This window comes from Lates calcarifer, linkage group LG13 (assembly GCF_001640805.2).
Source record: "Lates calcarifer isolate ASB-BC8 linkage group LG13, TLL_Latcal_v3, whole genome shotgun sequence".
Lineage (NCBI taxonomy): Eukaryota > Metazoa > Chordata > Actinopteri > Centropomidae > Lates > Lates calcarifer.
The window spans coordinates 3,147,867-3,169,211 of NC_066845.1; the positions used below are offsets into that span (position 1 = coordinate 3,147,867).

Here is a 21,345-nt window from a genome sequence, read left to right on the forward strand (position 1 = left end):
ATATTCCCTCAGATGAAATCTCTAAAGCTTATCCAGATTACTCTTTACCCTCTTCAGCTAAAGGTTATGATTAAAAATGAATTTTACTAATCATTTTCCATAGGCCAGAAAACAACGCTGAAGTTGTTACAACCACTATTTTTAATACTGGTTGGTAAATTAGGGAAAGATGACAGAAGTTGAATCTACCAAGCTACCAAAAGATTTCGATCAATACAGAACTGATCTGGAAATTAAAATGTAAAATATATATTATGGCTTAAAGATTCTCTATTGTCCCTTTCCAAGACTGATGCATTTGTGATTTTCATTTTATATTTAAATTTATTTATATTTTACATTTTCTATTATTCTATGTGTGAACCAGTGTGTGGAAAGTCAAACACATACTCCAGCATCACGATGAGTTACAGCTTTATTTCAAAGTTGGATGAAGTCAGACCATGACAGCCCAGTGATGAGCCACCAGATCATATTACATAACATCTCTCCTCCAGAGCACAGACTTTGAACACAAAACTGTATCACATCATATGGTCTATAAAAAATGAATTAAAAAAAGGAGAAAGTGAGAAGAAAAAAAAACTGAAAAACTGAAAAAAAAATTGCCTCTGCGCTCGTCCCCTTCATATCCGCCATTCTCCAGAGGCCACTGAAGCCATAAAACCTAAAACTCTAGTTCTGGGATGTGCTTTAGCATCAGACTAATGTAAGCATTGGCACTTAGTGGAGGCAGAGAGGAGAAATGGAGGACAGAGAAGGGGGCAGCAACAGAGGCGAGGGTGAAGTTGACTACGTAAAGAGAGACTGTCGAGCAAAATATGACTTTGAGATGTGATGCAGAAAAACAACAAAAAAAACTTTGCCCTCCCACCCATATGTATGAACATAGGCCCGAGTACAAACTGCATCAATGCTACAGTATTCACATGCATTGAGTGTATGCAATGTGGAGGCAGATGTTCTGGAGAGATGGGAATGTGTTAGAAATAACAGGCACTGCCGTTTATCTTATGTTATGAGTCTCCATCTCTTAACAACCTCTGCCTCCACTGCAAATGCAAATTCACTGTACATGCCTCTGGGGAAAAAACAAATTAAAAGGAGCCACAATATGTTTGTCTCTATTACTGCAAACTTGTGACAACAGTCTGTTCTGCTGCCTTGAATGCAATGGTTTTGGCGTGTTGACATCTGGTTTGGTTTTTCAACAGGAACCAAGACAGGAAAGGCACTTCAAAGTGTGGATGTTCCTTCAATTTCCTGTTGGTTCTGTTGTTAAGCCCTAAAAATAAAAAAAAGGTCAGCTGGTTAACTCCCTTTAAAGCTTTGAGTCCTCCAAATGACCAAAGGGGAATCTGAAATACACAAAGAAGACAGGGTCGTGGTTAGTGGCTATAGAAGTAGTATAAAGCAAGTCATTTAAAGGTTAACGGTAATGTCCAAGAGTACAACAGCTAGAAAATGAGATGTAATCTATGTGATAAAGGTCCGATTCAATACTGTGACAAACTTACAAAGACAAAAAAAAGGTCCTCCGAGCTGTGTGGTGTGGATCTAACCCTCAATGGAGACCTCTGGAACAACATGCCCATTCAACACTGTCTCTGCTGATATCTCCTGAATGGCAAAATGCATCAAATCAGGTGAGTACACTGTAAAATCACAAGTATTAATAGCAAACAAGTGAATTAAGTTGGCACTTAACCTTTTTTAAGAATCATTAAATCCATATTGAATAAAAAACAATTACTATTTGTCATCTCTAAATAACCAGGACAAAACCAAACCACAAAGGAAACATGATGTGTAAATGTGACTCATTCCACTCAAAGAAAAGGCTTAAAGATATTGTCTTTACCATTGAGTTGAGCTGCACAGACTCCACATTGAGCTGCATCTGACAAGGCATGTCGCAGATTTCTGACTTAGGCTCTTCTGACAGCACATCCAGACATGTCTGCTCAGCAGTAGTGTCCTGGAAAAGGAGAGGAGGGGAGAGAGATGGTTAGGTGACAGAGTCCCTGTACAGTATGTACCATACAAAGCTATAGTATATGACTGCCAATTAGCCAGTCACCAAGACAGTAACTTACAATGACCTTTTCCATTGCAGGGGCAGCGGCAGGCACAGATTCTGTTTGGCACTGAGGATGTCAGTTGTGGCCATAATTTCCTAATTGCAGCAGAGAGAGGAAGAAGTCAGAAAAGACAAAAAATGATCATACGGATGGACCATTTTTAATATGGAAGTAGTAAGAAGTAGCAGTCCTTCTGATCATCCAGTTTCAATCCCAACATACAACTAAACCCGTTTTGTCACCATGAAGAAAAGACATTGACTTGAGACACTAAGAATTCATGGGGCTGCATTGTATTTGTTTGTTACAGCCTGCCACCTGGTGACCACAGGCCTTAAGCAATCTGCCAATTCATTTATAGTGCAGTTCTGTTTCTGTTTCAGATAGAAATAGTCTGAATTACAGACACAGGACGCTAATGAAATGCCAGCATTTTTGTGACTTAAAAATGGTTGCTTATTAAGTGTAACATATAGATTCTAATCTCCAGTGATAAATTCCTGTTTGTGTAGTTCTCACCTGCTGGATAGCAACAGACTCAGCAACTGCCTCTGCCACTGCTGAGACAGATTCTGTGACAACAAAGTCATCAACCAGTGTGTCAGCAATGTCCTGGGTGGCAGGAGCCTGAAGGAGGACAAGAGAGAAAACATTCCGCACAATTAACACACAGTATACAACATAAATGTCTTGACTTGATCTATTTGACTATCAGAGCACAGTCACTGAATTTTCACATTAAAGATGAAATTAATTAAAGACTTAAGTTTTTACCTCTTTGACCTCAGTTACAGGAGTTACAGCCTCTTCTACCGGAGGCTCAGGGACGGTGTCTGGCACCTGGTGAAACGACAGGTACTGTCATGACATCATTTTGCACAACACATGCAGATAAACAACATTTCTATTTCTGAAGTGTTACTACTCATGCAAAAGTTACCTGACAATCCAAAAGGAAGGTGATATGTGAAATATATTCAAATTCCTTATATTAAAAAATACTTACCACTGGGATTTCCACAGATTGGGCAGGAGTGACCTGATGTAAACAAAACAAATAAAAGGTCACAGTGTGTCTTTAGCAGTTGCTATTAAATGTAATTTTAAAATTATTTATGCAAATGGAAAAACATGCCATAAAAACAGAATATAAAGTCCAGCTTTTGACCACCTACTTAATAACCAACTGATTTAACATTTAAGCCTCATGCTCAAGCAACAAATGATCACACAATAAAAATGTAAAAAACACATAAAAGTTTTTAAAAAATAGTAAGAATTGTTTCACTGCATTCTTGGTAGGACAGAAAATCACAAATAAGAGAGAAGAAGTTTTATCAATGTGGCACCTCTGCGATTGTAACAGGCTCAGCAGGGACTTCAGGTGCACTTTCTTCAGCCAACACTTCTACTTCAGCTTCATCCTCTTCCTCCTCAGCTGGAGCTGCAGGACTCACAACTGCTTCAGTCACCTGTTCAGGCTCGGGTACCTCTGTGATTTCCTTCTCCACTGATTCCACGACTGCTTCAGTCACCTGTTCAGGCTCGGGTACCTCTGTGATTTCCTTCTCCACTGATTCCACGACTGTTTCGGTCACCGGTTCAGGCTCAGGTACCTCTGTGACTTCCTCATCCACTGATTCCACAACTGTTTCAGTCACCTGCTCAGGCTCAGGTACCTCTGTGATTTCCTCCTCTGCTGATTCCACGACTGTCTCGGTAACCACCTCAGCTGCAGCTGCAGGTTCTGCTTCAACAGAAACTTGGTCACTAGTTTGTGCTTCTACCACCGGCTCTTCATTGGCTTCAGTTACAGCCTCTGGTGTGGAGATTTCCTCTGTGACTGCCACTTCAACGTCCACCTCTGCGACTGTGTCTTCCTTTGCAAAGGCCTCAGCCTCCACTTCAGTCTCTGGCTCGCAGACATCATGCGTCTGCACATGCAAAACCAACACGACACACATTAGGAAACCATGCAACATGCAACTAAAGGGACAAAAACGTAGCAAAGTTTTTTTTCTTCCTGAACAAACATACAATGTAGACATAATTACTCTGATTTAACATCCATGACCTAAACTACTACGTTTATACTTATACAACAATAATGTCAAGCCATGCAGTCCTAACAAGCTCAGTCTTACCTGCTCAGTTTCTGTGGTTATGACTGCTGTGTCAGCTGACTGAACCTGGAAAATAAGAAATGAAAAAAAAAACAACACAGTTTAGCAAACTCTTTATTCATTGATCAATAGGTGGATGGACAGATTAATAGCAGAATAAACATACAGAGGCTGTTTATCTCTGAAGTCAACTGCCAACATTTTGGTGTTGGTAATTTTCTGCATAGAGCACACAGCTTAAAGTAATCAATGATCAGATAAAACTGAGTGTTTTTGCTGTGGTTCTTAGGATTAGGTGCCTAATTGCAGCTTTCAAATCAACTGCAACACTTAAATCATATCCAAACCCTTATTAACTGCAATTTTAGGGTTGTTTTGATTCTTTTGGTCAGTAATGAAAATCAGTAATATCTCCTATATACTAAGTTGTTTCCAGATCAATGAAACTCGTGAAAATATAAAAAAAGGATATTTGGTGATTGTGATCTGGGAACTGTGTTATTAAAGAGAAAAAGACCTAAGGCAAAGTGTGGTTGTTATTCATTAGGTGTGAAGCACACTTTCCCACTGAAAGGGTTTGTCTCTTGTCCAGTTGTTGCCGCTGCAAACTTATAAAACACGAATGGAAACTCTGAGTTACTCTTGTTATAACGTATGCCATCACCTCCACAACTGTTTTGGTGTGACATATGAGCAGAAACACCACGTGCACTGAAATGTGTTGCACTAAAACTTTAGGTTCTGCTTTGTGGTTGCAGAGTTTGTTTTTTTTAACCATTTTTGTCTAACTTAAAAATTTTCCAGAGACACCTGGAATTTATCCAGTAAATCTCCTCGATACAACACTGCTGCTTACTGCTGTTTCCTTTTGACTGTATGCTGTTCCAAAATCAAAGCAGGTCTCACTTGAAGTGTCAAGCGTCATGTTGAGTTATGCTTCACTCATACTCATTCACACCTGAGTTAATCTGCCTCTGGCTTAAACCACAAAGATATACTGCCTGAGCAAGTTGAGGTTTGGGGGTGTATATGTAGGGGTGTGTGTGTGTGCGTGCATGCGTGTGTGTGTGTGTGTGTGTAAATTGCAGGTTTGTTTTACCTCAGTTTCAGCAGGAGCTGCCACTGAAGCCTCAGCTGGGGGTGTGACCTATGACAGAAAAGGGGAAAGTGTTTATTCACCAGTCAGCAAAACAATCATAAACATATATATGCATTTAATCTAATAACAGAGAATGCAGTTGGCAAAAGGTATGTCTCATTAAAAAGGCACCCTGGGATACATTAACAAGCATTTACAGGCAATTTTAAAATATTTGCCTCATGTTATGCTGCTGTTATTATCCTGTTTTCTGACTTCTGTTAAAGGTCGGGGGCAGGGAGCGGCACACGCAGCTGTCCTAAAAATGTGCCAAGAGCAAAATGATCTTCTACACAACAGTTTGTCAGCCGAACTGTAGCTGTTATGGCTTCGAGGCATTTAACAAGAAAACCCAGTGAGAGTCTTAGCAGGTTTACCGTGTCCAAAAAAGGAAACGTTTGCCAAAACGAGAATGTTTTCAGATTGTAAATTTGGACTGGCAGTCTACACAAACACAAACAGCAAATGCACACACTCTCCTTAGAGCCTGCTTTGTGTGCGGGTATAGCTGTAGTTGAGGAGAAGGGGAGGAGCATTATACATCCTACAGGAATGTTACAACCAATTGCATAATGGGAAGCTGTTACACCCTCTTCTCACCCCCTTTGAATAATCCACCTCAGGTTCAGGAAACTTAAATATTCACCTCATTAAATCTGTCTTTGCAATTAGATCCTTACTCCATAACACAAATTAAAACTCCCACATCTGTAATTACATCTTTTATTATTTGTTCAGCCTTCATAATGGTGCAAGTTGGCAACAGATAGAGAAGTTCAAGCATGAGACTTGCCAAAGTGTCCGTGAGCAAGACATTACATATCTTTCTGTAGATGATACTGCTTTAGAACCACTTATTATTATTATTCAATTATAATATTATTACTGTTACTCACAGAAATATGTGTTTTCCAAATACAAATGCCCAAAACATCCAGATAATGCAGCCTTGCCATGGATTTCCCGAAACAGTTTGCAGTAACTTAAATGGCCACTGGCAGCACCCACTGTGCAGCCAAGTGTGTTGAGCCATAGTGGCAATCACAGGGAGCAGCACATAAATATTGTAAATCTTCAGTCTAACAGTAAATTATTTAGCCTGTTTTGTACCAGCTCTTCCTCAATGTAGGACAAGTCTAGCGCACGCAGGCTGCTACTGCTAGACAAGAAGAAGGCCAGTCATCCATTGGCCAAAATCATCTAATTTCATCTATCTACAGTTGTTAGAACTGAGTGAAAGCTCTCATAGAGTCACACTCAAGTTGCTTGACCGTCTCTGCCTCTTGTGCTACTGGGAGATGAGGAATAAATTCTATGGGATTTTAACAACTTCTGAACAAAGGCCAAGTAGGCAAACATGCACATATAGTTGAGAAGGGTAAATATATACCCTAGCTATAGCCCTGGAGGGATGGTATAGGGGAGAGAAAGGAGGAGGGAAGGAAGGAGGGAGGTGGACTATAGGCCTTCCTTTGCTTGACGGCAAAGCACACACAGACATGTGTGGCTACATACAGTATACACACCCCCTCCAGTCTGTCCCAACACCAGAACACTCTGTACCAAATTGATCTGTATACAGATCTTTCATTACCAGTCTTACTAAAAGGTGAATCCATCACAAACCAAATCTGATCTAGGAACATCTATATTTATGCAGATCTTTTCAGGATCTCCAAAAACCAAGTAAGTGAAACAATTTTGCAATCTTTAATGGGCAAAACTTACTTACCAGGATAAGTTCAAATCACAAAAATATAACAAAGGCTTTGTGAAATCATTCTTAGTATAAAAGGGGAGTTGCCAAATAGATGCAAAGCAAAAATTAAAACAGAGGAGGGGACATTTTGACTGCTCTCTGTGCAAAAGTAAATGGTTGACCGAACAAAGCTCTTTGGTGTCTCACAAAGCAAGCGCATATAATTTGCCAGGAAATGTGGGGAGGGCTGCATATGTGTGGGGAGTATATGTGTATGGAGGAAGACTGGACACTGAAGAGAGGAGGGTTGGGGGTCCTCACATGTTTTGCCACAAGGTGATTATTTTTCCAACCAAGCCCAAAAGTATCACTTCACACATCTTTGCCTCCCTCTTGTTGCTGTCTCTGGCTAATGTCAAATGTGATAAAAAGAAATATGCTTACCAATCATCTGCTAACATGCTATAATTCGTATTTTCACTGTGAGCAAACTGGGAGCAAACACACCCCGAGTCATCCCTTCACTAGGAATTCATCACAGACTTTAAAAAGGTTGTGGCAGCTGTCTGTAAGCTTCTCTTCAGCACACAAATACCAAAGGCTAAACACATACACAGACAGACACACACTTCAACAGGCACATGTACCCCCCATGTCCCATCGTAGAACTCAGTATCCTACTTTCCCCTATCCTGTGTCCTCCCAGTACTCCAAGCAAAGAACTGATGATAAAAGGGGGACATATCGATGAACATGTGCAAGTGTTGATTAGACAAGCTAATAAGGGCCCATAGGCTGCCACAGGATAGGAGAAGACAGGAGAGGAGGAAAATCAAAGAGGGAGGGCAAAGGAGGGGGAGGGAAAGAGAAAGGAGAGAAAAGAGACGAACAAGTGGTGGGAGGGAAGAGGGGCTGACAAGGTAGAGCAAATTTACAAGGGAAAACCATGAGGGACAGAAGAGGGGAGGAGTGGAAGGCTACAGAAGCACAGACAGAACAAGCTGGTACAAAATGTTCAGCCTCAGCAGGAACCGCACCCACCATCGATTTAGGCCACGGAAAAATGAAACACACTCAGCAGGTCTATAGATTGAGTGGTGGGTTCACACTCACCTGACTCTCTGTGGTGACATCCAGAAGCGGCGGGGCCACCTCTTGTTGGCCCCAAAGCCAGCTGAATACGAGCCCCATTTATGCCTACTCTGAGTCTATCATCTATGAGTGTCAAAACTGTAGCTTGACACGTGTCACGGTGTGAACACTTTCTTGCAGAACTGTGGCTGCAAGTGCAAGTTTACTATAGCTCAAGGATCACAAAGTTACACAAAGTCAAAACTGAGAAAAAGCTCATAAAAACTAAACTAAAACACAAACTAATTTTCAGTTTTGCAAAAATGTCTGTGTGTGTTTCTGTGCGTCTCAGCTGAATCTGGCAGATCTGCAAGCAGTGAAGGAGTGGACAAAAAGCGAGGCAAGAAGGGAGGAAGGGGAGAGAAGGGTGGTGTGGTGGATGGGAAGACGGGAGGGAAGAAGGGAGGAAGAGACGAAGGGACGGAGGGGGTGGATACTACTACAGCTTAACAACTACACAATGATGGGCAGTACATCTCCTATAGACTGGTCCTGTATATGATCAGTGGGTAGAGCATAACACTTGGGGGTTAGAGGTTACAATCCAAACCTCCAGCTAAATGACATCTATGTGAACCAGCCAGGGTGGCCCAAGGATTACTGGAGAACAGAATAGTGTGAGTGAAGCCACTGATAACACCTCCTGTGTCCTCTTACACTGGGCCCAGGAAGCACTGTGCTCTCACATGCACAATGACATACATGTGCACCATATGTGGAGCAAAGACTGTGTATTTGGTGTGTCTGTGTGTGTGTATGTGCGCCTATTTGCAAGTTTACATACAGATGTACATGTATATGCAGTGCGCAGCTTGTGTGTGCGTGTCCACATAGCCTGGACTCTGCCATCTGAAACAGAACATTCTGTTCCCAAAGTATGTATACGATGGTTGCATGAAACAAAGACTAGACAACCATCATTTTCAACTTTCTAATGAAAATGTATAACTTTTGAGGACTAAAAACAATATTCTGAAATTTAGTGATATACTTTTTTTGGTGACTCTCTGTGTGCACTATGCTAAACAAATAGCCAAAAGCCATGCACTTCTTTAAATACAACAGAGGACAGACATTTATCTCAACTGACATCATAACTCAAATTCAAAGCAACCTCCTTGATAGCATATGTTATAAACAGGAGAGAAAATCTAAAAGAAAGACATGTGTGTATTGATATAGGTGACAATGTATAATGACTGCTGAAAAAGCTCTGTTCAGTCTCCTCCTGATGTAGTCTACAATCTCTCTCCTACTTTCCACCTCTTTGCTAAATGGAACACGTTGTTCCCTCTGCCTTCAACCCTTCAACTCACCAATTCAGCCTCCCTTCTCCCATAAGGGCCGAGCCAAACCACTCACAAAAACCAAACTCACAATAACAAAATATATACATAAACAACCCAAAGAAAGTATCTCTCTCCAGCAAACCGTATGCACAATGGAACCTACTGATGTCCATTTTCTCTAACATTTGACCAACAACCATGCAACTCTTTATATGAAAGAACATGCTGAACACAACTCATTGTACCAAGAACAAACCAGTTTGGTGAGATGTCATTAAAAGTCAGAAGTGATTTCTAAAACTAATGGCGACAACAAGAATCTTTCTGGGAGGTTTTGTAATAAGGCTCCAATGATTTGTGAAAGTCAGAAGAAGAATAAATTCTATCTCTATCTATCTTGTATTAGAAGAAAAACAAGGCATTTTTTAATATTCCTCAGTCAGCCTTAATGCAGCATCTACACGTGTGTTTAAAAAAAGCTTTCTTACCTCAGTTACTAGCTCTGTTTTAGGAATGATAGGTTCAGCCTCTTGTACTACAGCAGCTTCAACTATAGAGGGCCCCACTGGTGGCGTCTCGACAACTGGTGCTTCTTCAGTGACCAGTGCTGGGACTTCAACCTCAACTTCTGCTGGAGTCTGTTCCAACACCACAGCCACAGGCTCCGGTGCCTCTGTTTTGACTGGGACGGGCTCTGCAACAGGTTCTTTCACGACTGGTTTTGGCTCTACTTTGGGGGTCTCCACAATCGGAACAGCAATGGGAACGGGCTCTGGGATCTTTTTGGGAGCTGGTGCTGGAGTTTTAGCCGCTTTCTTTGGGCTTGCTGCAGGGGGCGCACTTACTGCAATCCCAGGGCTTGCTTTGACCGGCGGGTTGGCCGCATGCTGCTCTTCAAGGGCTCTCCTCTGGGCTTGCTGCAAAGGGGGGAACACACAAAAACAGTCTGAGTTAATGTGTTGATTAGTGCAATACATGTATATTAGATGCAAATTAAGTAAGTTGTAGTAAAATAAATTGATATCTACTTTCAAATGACTGAGACTTCTAAAGTTTGAAAGCTGAAACGATAAGACGTGATTTCTCTTGGGTACTTAGTTAACATTTATATTTACTCATAAGCAGACTCTGGTGGACACTTAGTGTGGCACAAACAACTATAAATGGTACCTAATGTATAGTGGCTCCAAACAGATGCTGAGTATATAAAACAAAGTGCTACAAGATGAAAGTCAAATACAAAGAATTGGCAAATGCAAGTTTTAGGGTCTGAATGGTGCTGAGGCCCTCAGTGTGTTCAGATACTGATGTTATTGTCAGCTTGAGCTTCATTCTAGCACATTTCTGTCTGCAGGAATACCAGGCATGCCATCCCAGCCAGGTCCAACATGTTTTTCAGCTCCTGGACAAAACCCCCTCGGGCTTTAATGGAGGTTTTAGGAGCACAGACCACTGGTGGGGGGGGGGCAGAGTAACTGGGAGTGAGCCCAGCAAAGCTAGTTAGATAATGGGAGCTAATTAGTTGAATCAGAGCAGTCCTGACAGGTCTGGTGAAGCGGGAAGGGAAACCGTGCGAGTCAGCAGCACTGATGGGTGCCCCGCAGGCCAGACAGTGGGCCTAATCACATCATAATCAGGTTATAATCAGGTTACAATCACTCCCTGAAAATGCTTTTGTTAGGCTGACAGCCAGTTAGGCATTTACAGTGCTAGACCAATGCTGTAAGCCAGTGGAGCATGTGTGTGTAAAGTGCATATGTCTATGCCTGTCCAGCTAGCCACAGTCAAAACAACCCCTCCCTTATCTCTGCCCACAAATAGCTTGCTGTCTAGAAATCCAAACCTCAATACCACAGAAAAAAATATACAGTTCAATTAATCAAAGTTGTTCACTGTCTTCCTTGGGCTGTATCAAGAGGGCCCAGTCATCCTTGGAGAGAAACACTTTTTTATCAAAGTGGGGGTGCTTGCATGCTAAGGTATGTGTGGCCAAAGAGGAGCACTCAGCTTGATGTCTTCAAGTGTCCAGCAGCTCCTTCCCTTCCTGTGCTCTGATATCTCAGAGGGAATTGGTGATAACACCACACTGTAAGTGTTTTCAGGAGTCGTTTTTATCTGTCACTGGCAGACTCTGAGAGAACCAGAGAGACTGTGCAGACTCCAGTCAGGCAAAACTAAGGCAAGACATTCCTCCAGTCAACACACTACCAAATACAGTTGTGTGGTGATGAGAGTCATGAACTGGACAGCCAGCCAGAGGTTTAAGGGAGGGAGGGGGCTGAGGAGGAATGCCACAAACTCCACACTGAGAAGTCTTACTAGAGCTGGAGAACCAGGCTTCAAGTGAAAATTTAGCAAGTGATCATTTTAGAGTTTTGATTAGAAAATAGGCATGTTTTGAAACAATTAACTGTAGTGATTGGAAATGACAGAGAACTGTGTTTGGCTATGGAGTAACCTTTGGCCTCTGAGAAACTGGAGCTTCTGTGTTACATTCTCACTCACTATACACTCCTCCCCCCTCTGCCACACCCACGCTTTGGGCACTGAATGTTCAGAAGTAAAATTTCTCCCAGTTACCTAAGAAGAGTGGAGAGGGGACAGGAGTCACATCTATCAATTATAAGGTCAATGGCGCTGCTGCGTCTGCAATTATGTAATAATAATAACAAAGCCTTGTAAATCCAGGCATTGTGTACTGTAGGTGGATATGCATCAGAGGTGGGGGTCTATTTTCTGCTTTGCTCGCGAACAGAAAATATGCATTTTTAAACATTTTTCAATGTGGCGCTTTTAACGTCAATAAATCACAGAAAAACATGAACATGAAATCTCAGTCCATCCATCCCCATCTCCATTTTGCGACGAGAATGCACAAGGCGCACGGGAGATAAGCCAAGAAGTCAATCTTCATCGTCTCTTCTACCTAAAAGCGCAATCAGGAGCATCTCAGTTGTCGTTCAAATATAACTTAGCGTATAATTTCTATAAATATAATAACATTTTGATGTAAATTTTAGTACAGCCTTATATCTTTTCGATTTTCTCCGATTTTACGCACGGAGCTTGGAGCGCTCCTCTTTGCAGAGTGCGTCACGATAAAAGTGTGAATGTGTACTGTCAAATAGGTTGTTCTGAGGATATATATATATAGCAAGAGAAGAGCTCGCACCTATGTCATGATTGACATCAAAGATTATTGGCACAACGATGCACCAATAAGAAAAACCTCTGTCTAATATGTATCTCCTTTATGTTAATATGTAGTTTTAAGTTCTTGTTCAGAGTTTAGTTTGATTCGAGGCGCGAAACGCGTATATTTATCAGTATCGTAAGATATTATGAGAGGTTTTGAACTTCTTACGCATCAGCATTCCTATGGTTAGGTAAACAAAACAAGTTTTCCTTGGAAAAAAAAAACGAGAGAGACGCGCAGAGTTAAAACAGCCACCATCACAAATCATCAGCCAACAAAGCCATTTTCATCAACATTTTCCAAGAAAGGAAGGTCCCCACTAACTGGCTTGAGTTTATATTCGTATAAAAAGTCCAAGAGACTTTGGATACGATCGGGATGAGAGTAAAAACCAAGTGAGGGGGGGAAAGGTGCGCCTGCCACCACTTACCACCCTTCTCATGCGACGCTTGTTCTTCTTCCTCTTGCTGGGCATTTTGGTGAGTGCTGGTGGAAACAAGAAAGACCAAAGAAATGAAACGAGCAGAGGCCGAGTGAACAAAGTGGATCTTTATAAAGCCCCCGGTCTTTCCGTTACCTTTGCAAATAACCTATGAGAGGACTGGGATGAAAGACAGGGGGGCGTGGAGAGACAGAGAGAGAGGGAGACACCCCCCCACCACCACCACCTAACACATGCACGTGCACGACAGCTCTGTGAGATGCTTGTATCAGAGTTGGGCTCTACCGGCTAGTTGGTGGGTTATGTTATGTAATCACTTCATAAAAGCGGGGGTGTTACTGAGTGCCACACCCCCCCTTTCCTGGATCAGTTAGAAATACTTTTGGAGCATGATATGCTCTTGGTTTATATACCTTTTCTTCTCAGTTTTTTTCTTCTTTCAGAGTCAGTTTTATAACACAGAGAACATAAAGCATGCTCCCATTCAATTTTAATTGAATTTATTCTTGAGAGAAAACCAACAAGAGGAAAATACACAGTGTGTGCCTCTGTTCACTTTTTTGAATTCATTAAAATCATGGAGCCAATGAATAGTTTTCATTGTGTATGTCTAATCTAGAGAATAAAGAGAAAGAAAGCTTGTACATGTGTCTACACCCACCGCCCCCCTGCACTGCATCAGTTGTGAGCACCCATTGTGTCTAACTCCTTGGGTACAGCCATGCTCATGCATAATTACAGCAAAGAAAAAAAATATTCCTTCTTCTGTCATTTATTGTTCTAATTGTGTAAAAGAAACACTGAACTTCCATAAACATGTTTCTATACTTCACACTGTGTTACAGTGGGAGGAATGTGTGAGGTTTTAGTTTTGCAAGGGATTTCAAGGTGATATATACAAACTAACTTGTTATACAACGTGGCACTGTCCCCTGAAGGCTTGCAGTTCTGTTTACTCCTCAACAGCGTGTGAGTGCAGATGGATTACATGCATGCAGTGGTTCTACATCTCACCAGCACGTCTATGCTGAACTGGTGATCTTTCCACCATAGTCACTATAGCTCAAGAAGTTTCTGTCACTGTGACCTCCCTGTAACTGAAGTCACTGTCACAGGAATGTCTGTATGTCTGTATTTCAACTTCCTGGACAACTGCTGATCGACTTCAGAATTGGCAGGTGTATTGCTGAGGGCCAAAGGAAGTGCAATGTTAAGTGTGAAGTATTTGAGATGAGCTGTTGTTGAAAAAATCAACAGATACTGATTCCTCCATTAAATACGGCTCTTCCTGTTACTGGGGTAACCATGTTGCTTTTGAATTGAGATACAAAGGTCACACTCCAGCTCAACAGGCACTACACTAGTTAAAATAATCTAAAAATATTTTGCAATAAGGCCACTTCCTCGGATGTTTTAGTGTGGAAACAAAAGAACATGAAATAGGCCACGTTATTATCCAAATCATCAATAACTAGCTAGCCAATGCTAGCATTAACAACTGTTTACTCACCTGTCAAGAAGAAGCATTGAGCGTTCAGCATTAAACTTCATTCCTTTACTTGCCAAGAGCTGTCGCTATTGTTAACTCTTGGTTTGCCTGTATTTGTATCACTTGTTTTCCTCTGTTGAAGTTAGTATGCTAACCTGCTAGCCCCTGTCTCGTCTAAATACCACTGTGCAGCAGTCATCTTAGCGTCCAGTCTGCCCACAGTCTAACATGAGAGGGTGAAGAAGTAGCCTAGCGCTGCTCAGTTGGCATATTCTAGCCTCTTGTCTTGTAAACTCTATGATGGCTGAAGCTCTTGGTAAGTTAACAGGCTATGTATCGATAGTAAAAACGTACATGTGGCAACTCTAAACATCTATTATGCTATCTATAGCATACTATAGTTAGCACGACCGAATATTTATTAACACGCAATTAGCATGCTATTTCGAATGAACTAATTTCTATTAGCTTGCTATAGTTAGCATGCTAATAGGAATTTGGTTATAAAGTTTTTAAGGTATGTTAAAGTGTTGGGCAAGTGGGTAAATTGTGAACTATTTTTGACTGGAGTACATAGCAATGAAGCACACACACACAGACAAAAAATGTTTTATACATATTCTCTGTTTTCCTTTTTTTAGTTTTAGAACATACAGATATACAATATTAAATTTACTCCTGAAAAACCAACCAAATATAACAAATTGTCTGAGATGCAACTGGTAAATATCTTATTGGAAACAGACAGTATTTTGAGATGTAAAACACGTATCTTGTTAAATTGTATTATATTCTGGTTAAGTTGTAATGATAAAAAAGAGTATTTGTATTTCATTCTACATCAGTTTGTTCAGTATGTTCATTAAAGGTTTCATCAACCTGAAGCTCAAATAAATTGTATGAATATTTGAGGAGAAACTGAATATAATATGAACATACCAAATATTTTTGTTGCATGTTTTCAGTACTACGGCTAGGTCCAATTTTAAGACTTGGCTTATCATTAGTCTTTCTATACCTCAAGCATGTGTGTACATGTGACACTTTAAAAACTGCTGATACTGAGCAGAGTCAGTTGAGCAGGTTTGTCAGGTCAAATAGCTGAAGGGTTAACAGTGCTGCTGGTTCAAACAAATGCAGTCTTTGGCTCACACTGGAGGTTCTAGTGTTTTAACATTTCAGAAAGAGTTAGCCACAACACAATCAACTGCGGCCCTAACCCTAAATACAAAGCAAAGTGTTGTCACTGTAGGACAAAGTAGGACACTGAGTTAATTGTGTTTAGAAATGTGTTCTACTGGTGCCAGAATTAAATACAATCAAATCATTGGGGCGATGATGGAGGCATGGTCCAATGGACAAATCTCCCCACTCTCTGTCTAGCCTGTAAGTTGTTGTTTTAGTTCTGCTTTGAAAACAACAAGCAAATAGATAGTCGTGTATGCTGATTACACTCCTAATGTTTAACAATACTTAACACAAGTCCTATCTCTTGCAAATTGTAGTGTGGACAGTCAGGTTCTGAAGAATGAATCTGAAAAACAAATAGAATTTGTCTGCAGCTGAGCAGATTTGAGAGAGGAAGCTGGTTATTGCATGGTCTGTTCACTTGTGAGTGTGAAAGATGTACTCAGACTCATTGAAGCTATAAAAAATAGCTTGCAGATGTGTTTCATAGACAACAGTAAACTTTATGGAACTGCAGGAAAAGAGGACAACAACCCTCATTTTAATACAGTGTGAAACACAAAATAGGGTTTCCAAAATGTGTGTGTCCACCAGGGGTTTTTGTGTAGTATGCAGGCAGAATAATACTGAGGTCTCCTGGAGTTTATCACATAGACTGCAGGCATCACAGCAAATGCAGAAATACTTTGGCTACCAGCTGGTCAGAGAGAATCACCATCTTTAAATAGGCACATGATCTTTACCTGTGTTGAACTGGGTTATCACATGCCCACCAGCACAAATGTTTGCACTTCTATCTTTGTGAGGACACTCATTGACGTAACCCCAACCCCAACCATCACAACTAAATGCCTAAACCTTAACCCCAACTTTATTCTAACCTGAACCCTAAAACAAAGTCCCAGCCCTGAATTAGCCCTTTGAGGGTATATCAGAGAGTGAGGACCGGTCAAAATGTCCTCAGATCTAAAACTCAAACTAATCCTCACAATGCATAGCCATACAAGTACACACACACACACATCAGGCACACACTGGAATGTTGTTCGTCAACAAACACCCTTCCCAAGGTCAGCACTATGGTTACCACCCCTGTTCCATCAATGCAAACACACACGGGCAAACACACACACACACACACACATGCACTCACACAAACAAACACTGCTCTAAATAGCTATTTTTAGTTTTAAGGTTTTCACACTGATTGTCCAGAGAGAAATAATTTGGCCAGTACTTGCAGCTTAAACTAAATTTATTTCAGTTCCAATGTCATTTAAGCAAATTAATAATTTCCTGTAACTAGATACTTTGAAAATAGAGCACAATTTGTGTTTAATAAACAGTGGAAGGGAGGAAGAAGAGGTAGAAGAGGGGTGTTTTTACTCAGCAGTGATACAGATGGTTACTTTTACTTAATCATCTTGTTTATATTTTGTAGATTTTCATGGAAAAATTGTTTTGTTTGTTCCTTTGTTTTTAATTCTCAGATGCTATTTTTGGACAAGACCTGAGAGGACCAGATACTGTCTCGCTGGAGGTAAGTACATAACAGTAGTACATTAGGCAAATTTTTAGTAAGTACATTAGGCAAATTTTGTAATCATGTTTCATGAGAGAGGCTCCAGAAGTCTCTGACCTTACGCCTCATCTTGTGAAGATGATATCAAATTACCATCTATCCCTCCTCACCCCCTCCAGAGCCACCACCTCTCTTTTTTGTGACCCCTGACATTCCTGAATCCCACCAACAGCAGCCCACCCACATACACACAGACAGCCATGATGTACGAGATCATGTGTGTAATCTTACTCTCATTGTTTGCACATGAGGGAAAATGTCACATCAGACCTGATCTTGATGTCACCTGGATCATTAAAAATGCAAGTATTTCTCTGTTGTTTGTATATAAATGTAAAGATTTGTACAAATTGTAAAAGCATTAACTATCAGGTATTTTAGAATTGTTGCTTTCAACAAATGGGTTGGTTTTATTTCTGAGTTAATCATGAAAAGCTCATTCTTGAGACAGCAAGTGAAATCCCCTTGGTATGAGCTTGTCTTCATATATTCTGTGTTTTATAGGTTGTAGTTTTAGTTTTTTTTTTTTTTTTAACTTGGTGGAGGGTTAAAGGCAGTTTTACCCGCTTTTTGAACCAGCATAATACCACCTTAATCAGTATGATTAAGCTCAGCTTGAGCAAATTTGATCAGCTGAAAGTAGTTTACAACCAGCTTGGACAGCTCATACTAACCAGACTGTTTCATCTCTCACTTTCCCAGTTAGTAAAAACAAAATATGCACTCAAATCATTCTTTTATTATGTCTTTTTAAACATTAAAAAACGGATTACCTGGTTGACTAGTTCTTGTTGTAGAAGACTTGTAAGAATGAGGTTAAAATCACTGCACCAGAGCTTCAACAGTTGAATTGAGAAAACTAAAATGAAGATCATGAGTTTGTAAAACTGAAGGCAGTAACAGACATACAAACAGCACACGCACAGACAATGTAAGAGTCACAGACCCAGTGGTGATGAAGGCCAGACAAAGATAGCAGCACGGGGGAAGACACACTGAGAACGTCATCACACAGTGTAATGCCAGGGACTCTCCAGTGTATATTCATATCACAGAGCAGCAGGGGGTGGGAGTAAGATAAAGAGAATGGAGGGAAGGAGGGAGGTGCATGGGTCATCCTGGTAATAAAAGCAACTGTGCTCAGCCATCACTCATCGGAGAGCAGACACACTCAAAGGCACACACTTTCTCTCTGCATACCTTTAGCAACTCTCCTGCTCCCAACACTCTTTTCTTTGACCGACATGCTCACATGCACAGACATAAACACATCCATTCGTTTTTATATCATCTGTTCCTCTGTCTGTCTGTGCAGCCCCTCAGGGGTTTTCCTCCTTTAAATCTATTCCAGGATCCCACATTTTCAGACATGCAGTATTCAAACACACAAGAAGGCACAAAACTTCACAACACAATTGATTAACTTTTAGTCCTGTGCTTGAGCCCAGCTTAACCGGTCTCTTTCTGTTTCTGTTTCTAGTCCTGCTGGTTTGCTTGTTTGTATGTCAGCAGGATTTCTTAAACAGTAATGAACAGATTTCATTGTAGTTCAGTGGACAGACTGACCTCTTAAACTGCCCACATGTGGGTCGTTAATACAGAGGCATACAGAGAGGCCAAACATTATTCAAACCCACAAAAAAAATTATGGCCAGGCCATCTATGCATTTTACAGTTATGTATTAATGAATGCATAATTTAGAATAATCCACTGGGTTTAGCCCAATAAGGATGCATTAGAATTAGAAAAGAGTCCTTGGTACAAATGGATACTAAATAACTTGAAAGAAGAAAAATAATTGAGGGAGTTCTGGAATATTAGCAGATTTCGAAAATGATTTTGGCTTTAACTATCAAGATAATCATGAGAGACTGTATAAAAAAGGACAGAATAATCAGGATGGCAGCTTGATTCCTTAAGTAAGTAAACTTTGTCATGCCAACAACTTTAAGAGAGTTGTCTCCTTCACCAGGGCACTCACAGCAGAGATGAACCAAACTCCCAATCAGAGCAAACAGTTTCACCTGTGTATATGTTGGGAGGTAGAACAATTCCTTGTTTAGGTTGTGCATAGAACTAGATTTACTAGATTTACAGGGGGCAGCATGTATCCCATGGGGAAATGACTAAAATAAGTAAAATTCCACAATCATACAAATACTCAAATTGTGAGGAGAACATGTATGTGTTAAAACATGCAAACAAAGAATAATTATAGTGAGATGTTTTGTGTGAATTTTTGTGTGTCTTTTAGGTTTGCACTTTCCAGATGTCCCCTCACTGCAAATTTACCACCATAAGTTAGTGATTTAAATGCAATCAAAGCCTGAAATTGACCAATAAGTCATTTAAAGCTACTGGTTGCATCATGTTACCAAGCCCTAGCAAGTTAGTTCAAAGTTGGGAAAGCTGAATGAAATACTATTGCAGGGCAGAAATTTAACAGGCCAGAGGCCATTACAGGCAGTACAGTTTACTGCTTTGTGCTGCCTCAGTCTGCAGGGGGTCCTGAAGGGGGACTGAGGGAGAAGAGAGGGGGAGGATGGGTGTATGAGGCTCTTGGAGAGAGGGTGAAAAATGAGAAAAGTATGTAACCGTGTGAGTTTGAAAAAGGGAGATAGAGAGAGAGGAAAACACAGAAAAAGTGTAGAAAGAGTGGGGAGAAAAGTAGACACAGATGGAGGAAGGGGAAAAAAGAGAAACAAATGTGAGACAGAGGACACAGTGTAATGTAGAAGAGGGACAGAGGTTTTTGATTTTAGATGTTATTGGTCTGAATACTTTGTGGTGTGAGAGGTACCACACAGAAACCTCAAGATGTCCCCCTTCATGCATCTATCCTGCAGTTACTACTGCTGTAGTAACTGCCACTCTCAGCTGGGTTTGTGTTGGGTTGCAGCTGTAGTAAATTCAGATTTTAGAACACAAATGTGCATTTGGAGGACAAAATCTAGCTTCTCTCATGCAAACAAGTCTGTGTAACCTGGACCACACTCTCTCTGGTCTTTGTATAAACCATCTGGATTCATTGTTTTTTAGGCAGAGAGCATTGTTGATACATAAATATATATTGCTAGAGTTTGTGTAACACACCTGATATTTTGTTGATTCCTATTTGTTTTGTATTTTGATTTAATATGAAATTCACGAAAGTAGCCTGTGGATCACACAGGTGATGCTGACGATAGGTAGAGACACAGGTAATTCAGATACTAGCTTGATTATAGGGTGATACAATAGGATGTCTTGTACATACAAATACAAATGTACAAAGAGGTTTCTAACCTCAGTCCTGTTTGCTCCATCAGAGGGCATGAGCTGAACTGAATATATCAGATATGAATGAGGTCTGTGTGCACGCAGCCCTCCTTTAGGCAGGTGCTTAAAGATTATGAGGAAGGAAGCTCTTTGTGCTCTTTAAACTTTGAGAGCTCTAAAAATAGAAATACTCATGCCAATTAAGCTTTTACTATTGTGCCATCAATTTTCTGAGTCATACTGATAACCTTTTACTCATTTACAAAGTCAGTGTTTTTTTGTTTGTGTTTTTAAGTTGGCCTGTGTGCATGTGCTAAACTACAAAAATCACAAAGCTGTGTCTGTCTACACACTTGCTCTGCCCTCTAGTGTTTTTCCTTCACTATAAAACAATACCCCACATGTTCTACATTCCTATAACTATTTCATCAGCCTTTCCTGTCCCACACAGAATCCTGTGTGTGCGCGCATATGAAAAAGAGTTGGGGTGGGGGGTAGAGGGAAAAGACCGTTTTTAAAATAAAGACAGAGGGCAGTGTGACACACACCACAGTTTTCATATCCATACCCATGGCACTGTGTTAACTGATAGTGTTAAAGATATGTATAAGTGGAGGGGATTTTCTCATACGGAGACTGGCAGATGACACCCAGTTGTCCTAAAATAGACAGAAATGACATGTCCAAGCCCTCTTGACATATGTAAGATTACAGATTATGTGTGAGTG

At 40.7% G+C, this 21,345-nt stretch overlaps 1 protein-coding gene across 5 annotated transcripts; it reads right to left on the bottom strand.

Annotated features, from left to right (window-relative positions):
* Positions 1-397: 397 nt before the first annotated feature.
* Positions 398-18,242, bottom strand: si:dkey-164f24.2 (calphotin). 5 transcript variants are annotated; one of them, XM_051075203.1, is made up of 14 exons: positions 14,610-14,729; positions 13,088-13,143; positions 9,950-10,378; positions 5,304-5,351; positions 4,226-4,270; positions 3,743-4,015; positions 3,431-3,553; positions 3,088-3,120; positions 2,856-2,921; positions 2,601-2,708; positions 2,097-2,176; positions 1,862-1,978; positions 1,518-1,620; positions 398-1,358 (listed from the first exon to the last, which is right to left on the bottom strand). In XM_051075203.1, exons 1-13 carry the CDS (start codon positions 14,638-14,640, stop codon positions 1,596-1,598), a joined length of 1,434 nt encoding a protein of 477 aa, XP_050931160.1. In that variant the 5' UTR covers positions 14,641-14,729; the 3' UTR covers positions 398-1,358; positions 1,518-1,595. The 5 variants fall into 5 exon arrangements, with proteins under 5 accessions (XP_050931160.1, XP_050931159.1, XP_050931158.1 ...); XM_051075202.1 differs by having other exon boundaries at positions 3,680-4,015; XM_051075201.1 differs by lacking the exon at positions 14,610-14,729 and adding an exon at positions 18,132-18,242 and having other exon boundaries at positions 3,431-4,015.
* Positions 18,243-21,345: the final 3,103 nt, after the last annotated feature.

Bases quoted from the DNA above. Each gene is read 5' to 3' on its own strand.
- si:dkey-164f24.2 (XM_018672178.2), bottom strand. From the start codon at position 14,640: ATGCTGAACGCTCAATGCTTCTTCTTGACAG. The intron at 3,121-3,430 runs GTGCCACATTGA...TGTTTACATCAG, and splicing joins AGCCTGTTACAATCGCAGAG to GTCACTCCTGCCCAATCTGT. The intron at 2,922-3,087 runs GTAAGTATTTTT...TCGTTTCACCAG, and splicing joins AATCTGTGGAAATCCCAGTG to GTGCCAGACACCGTCCCTGA.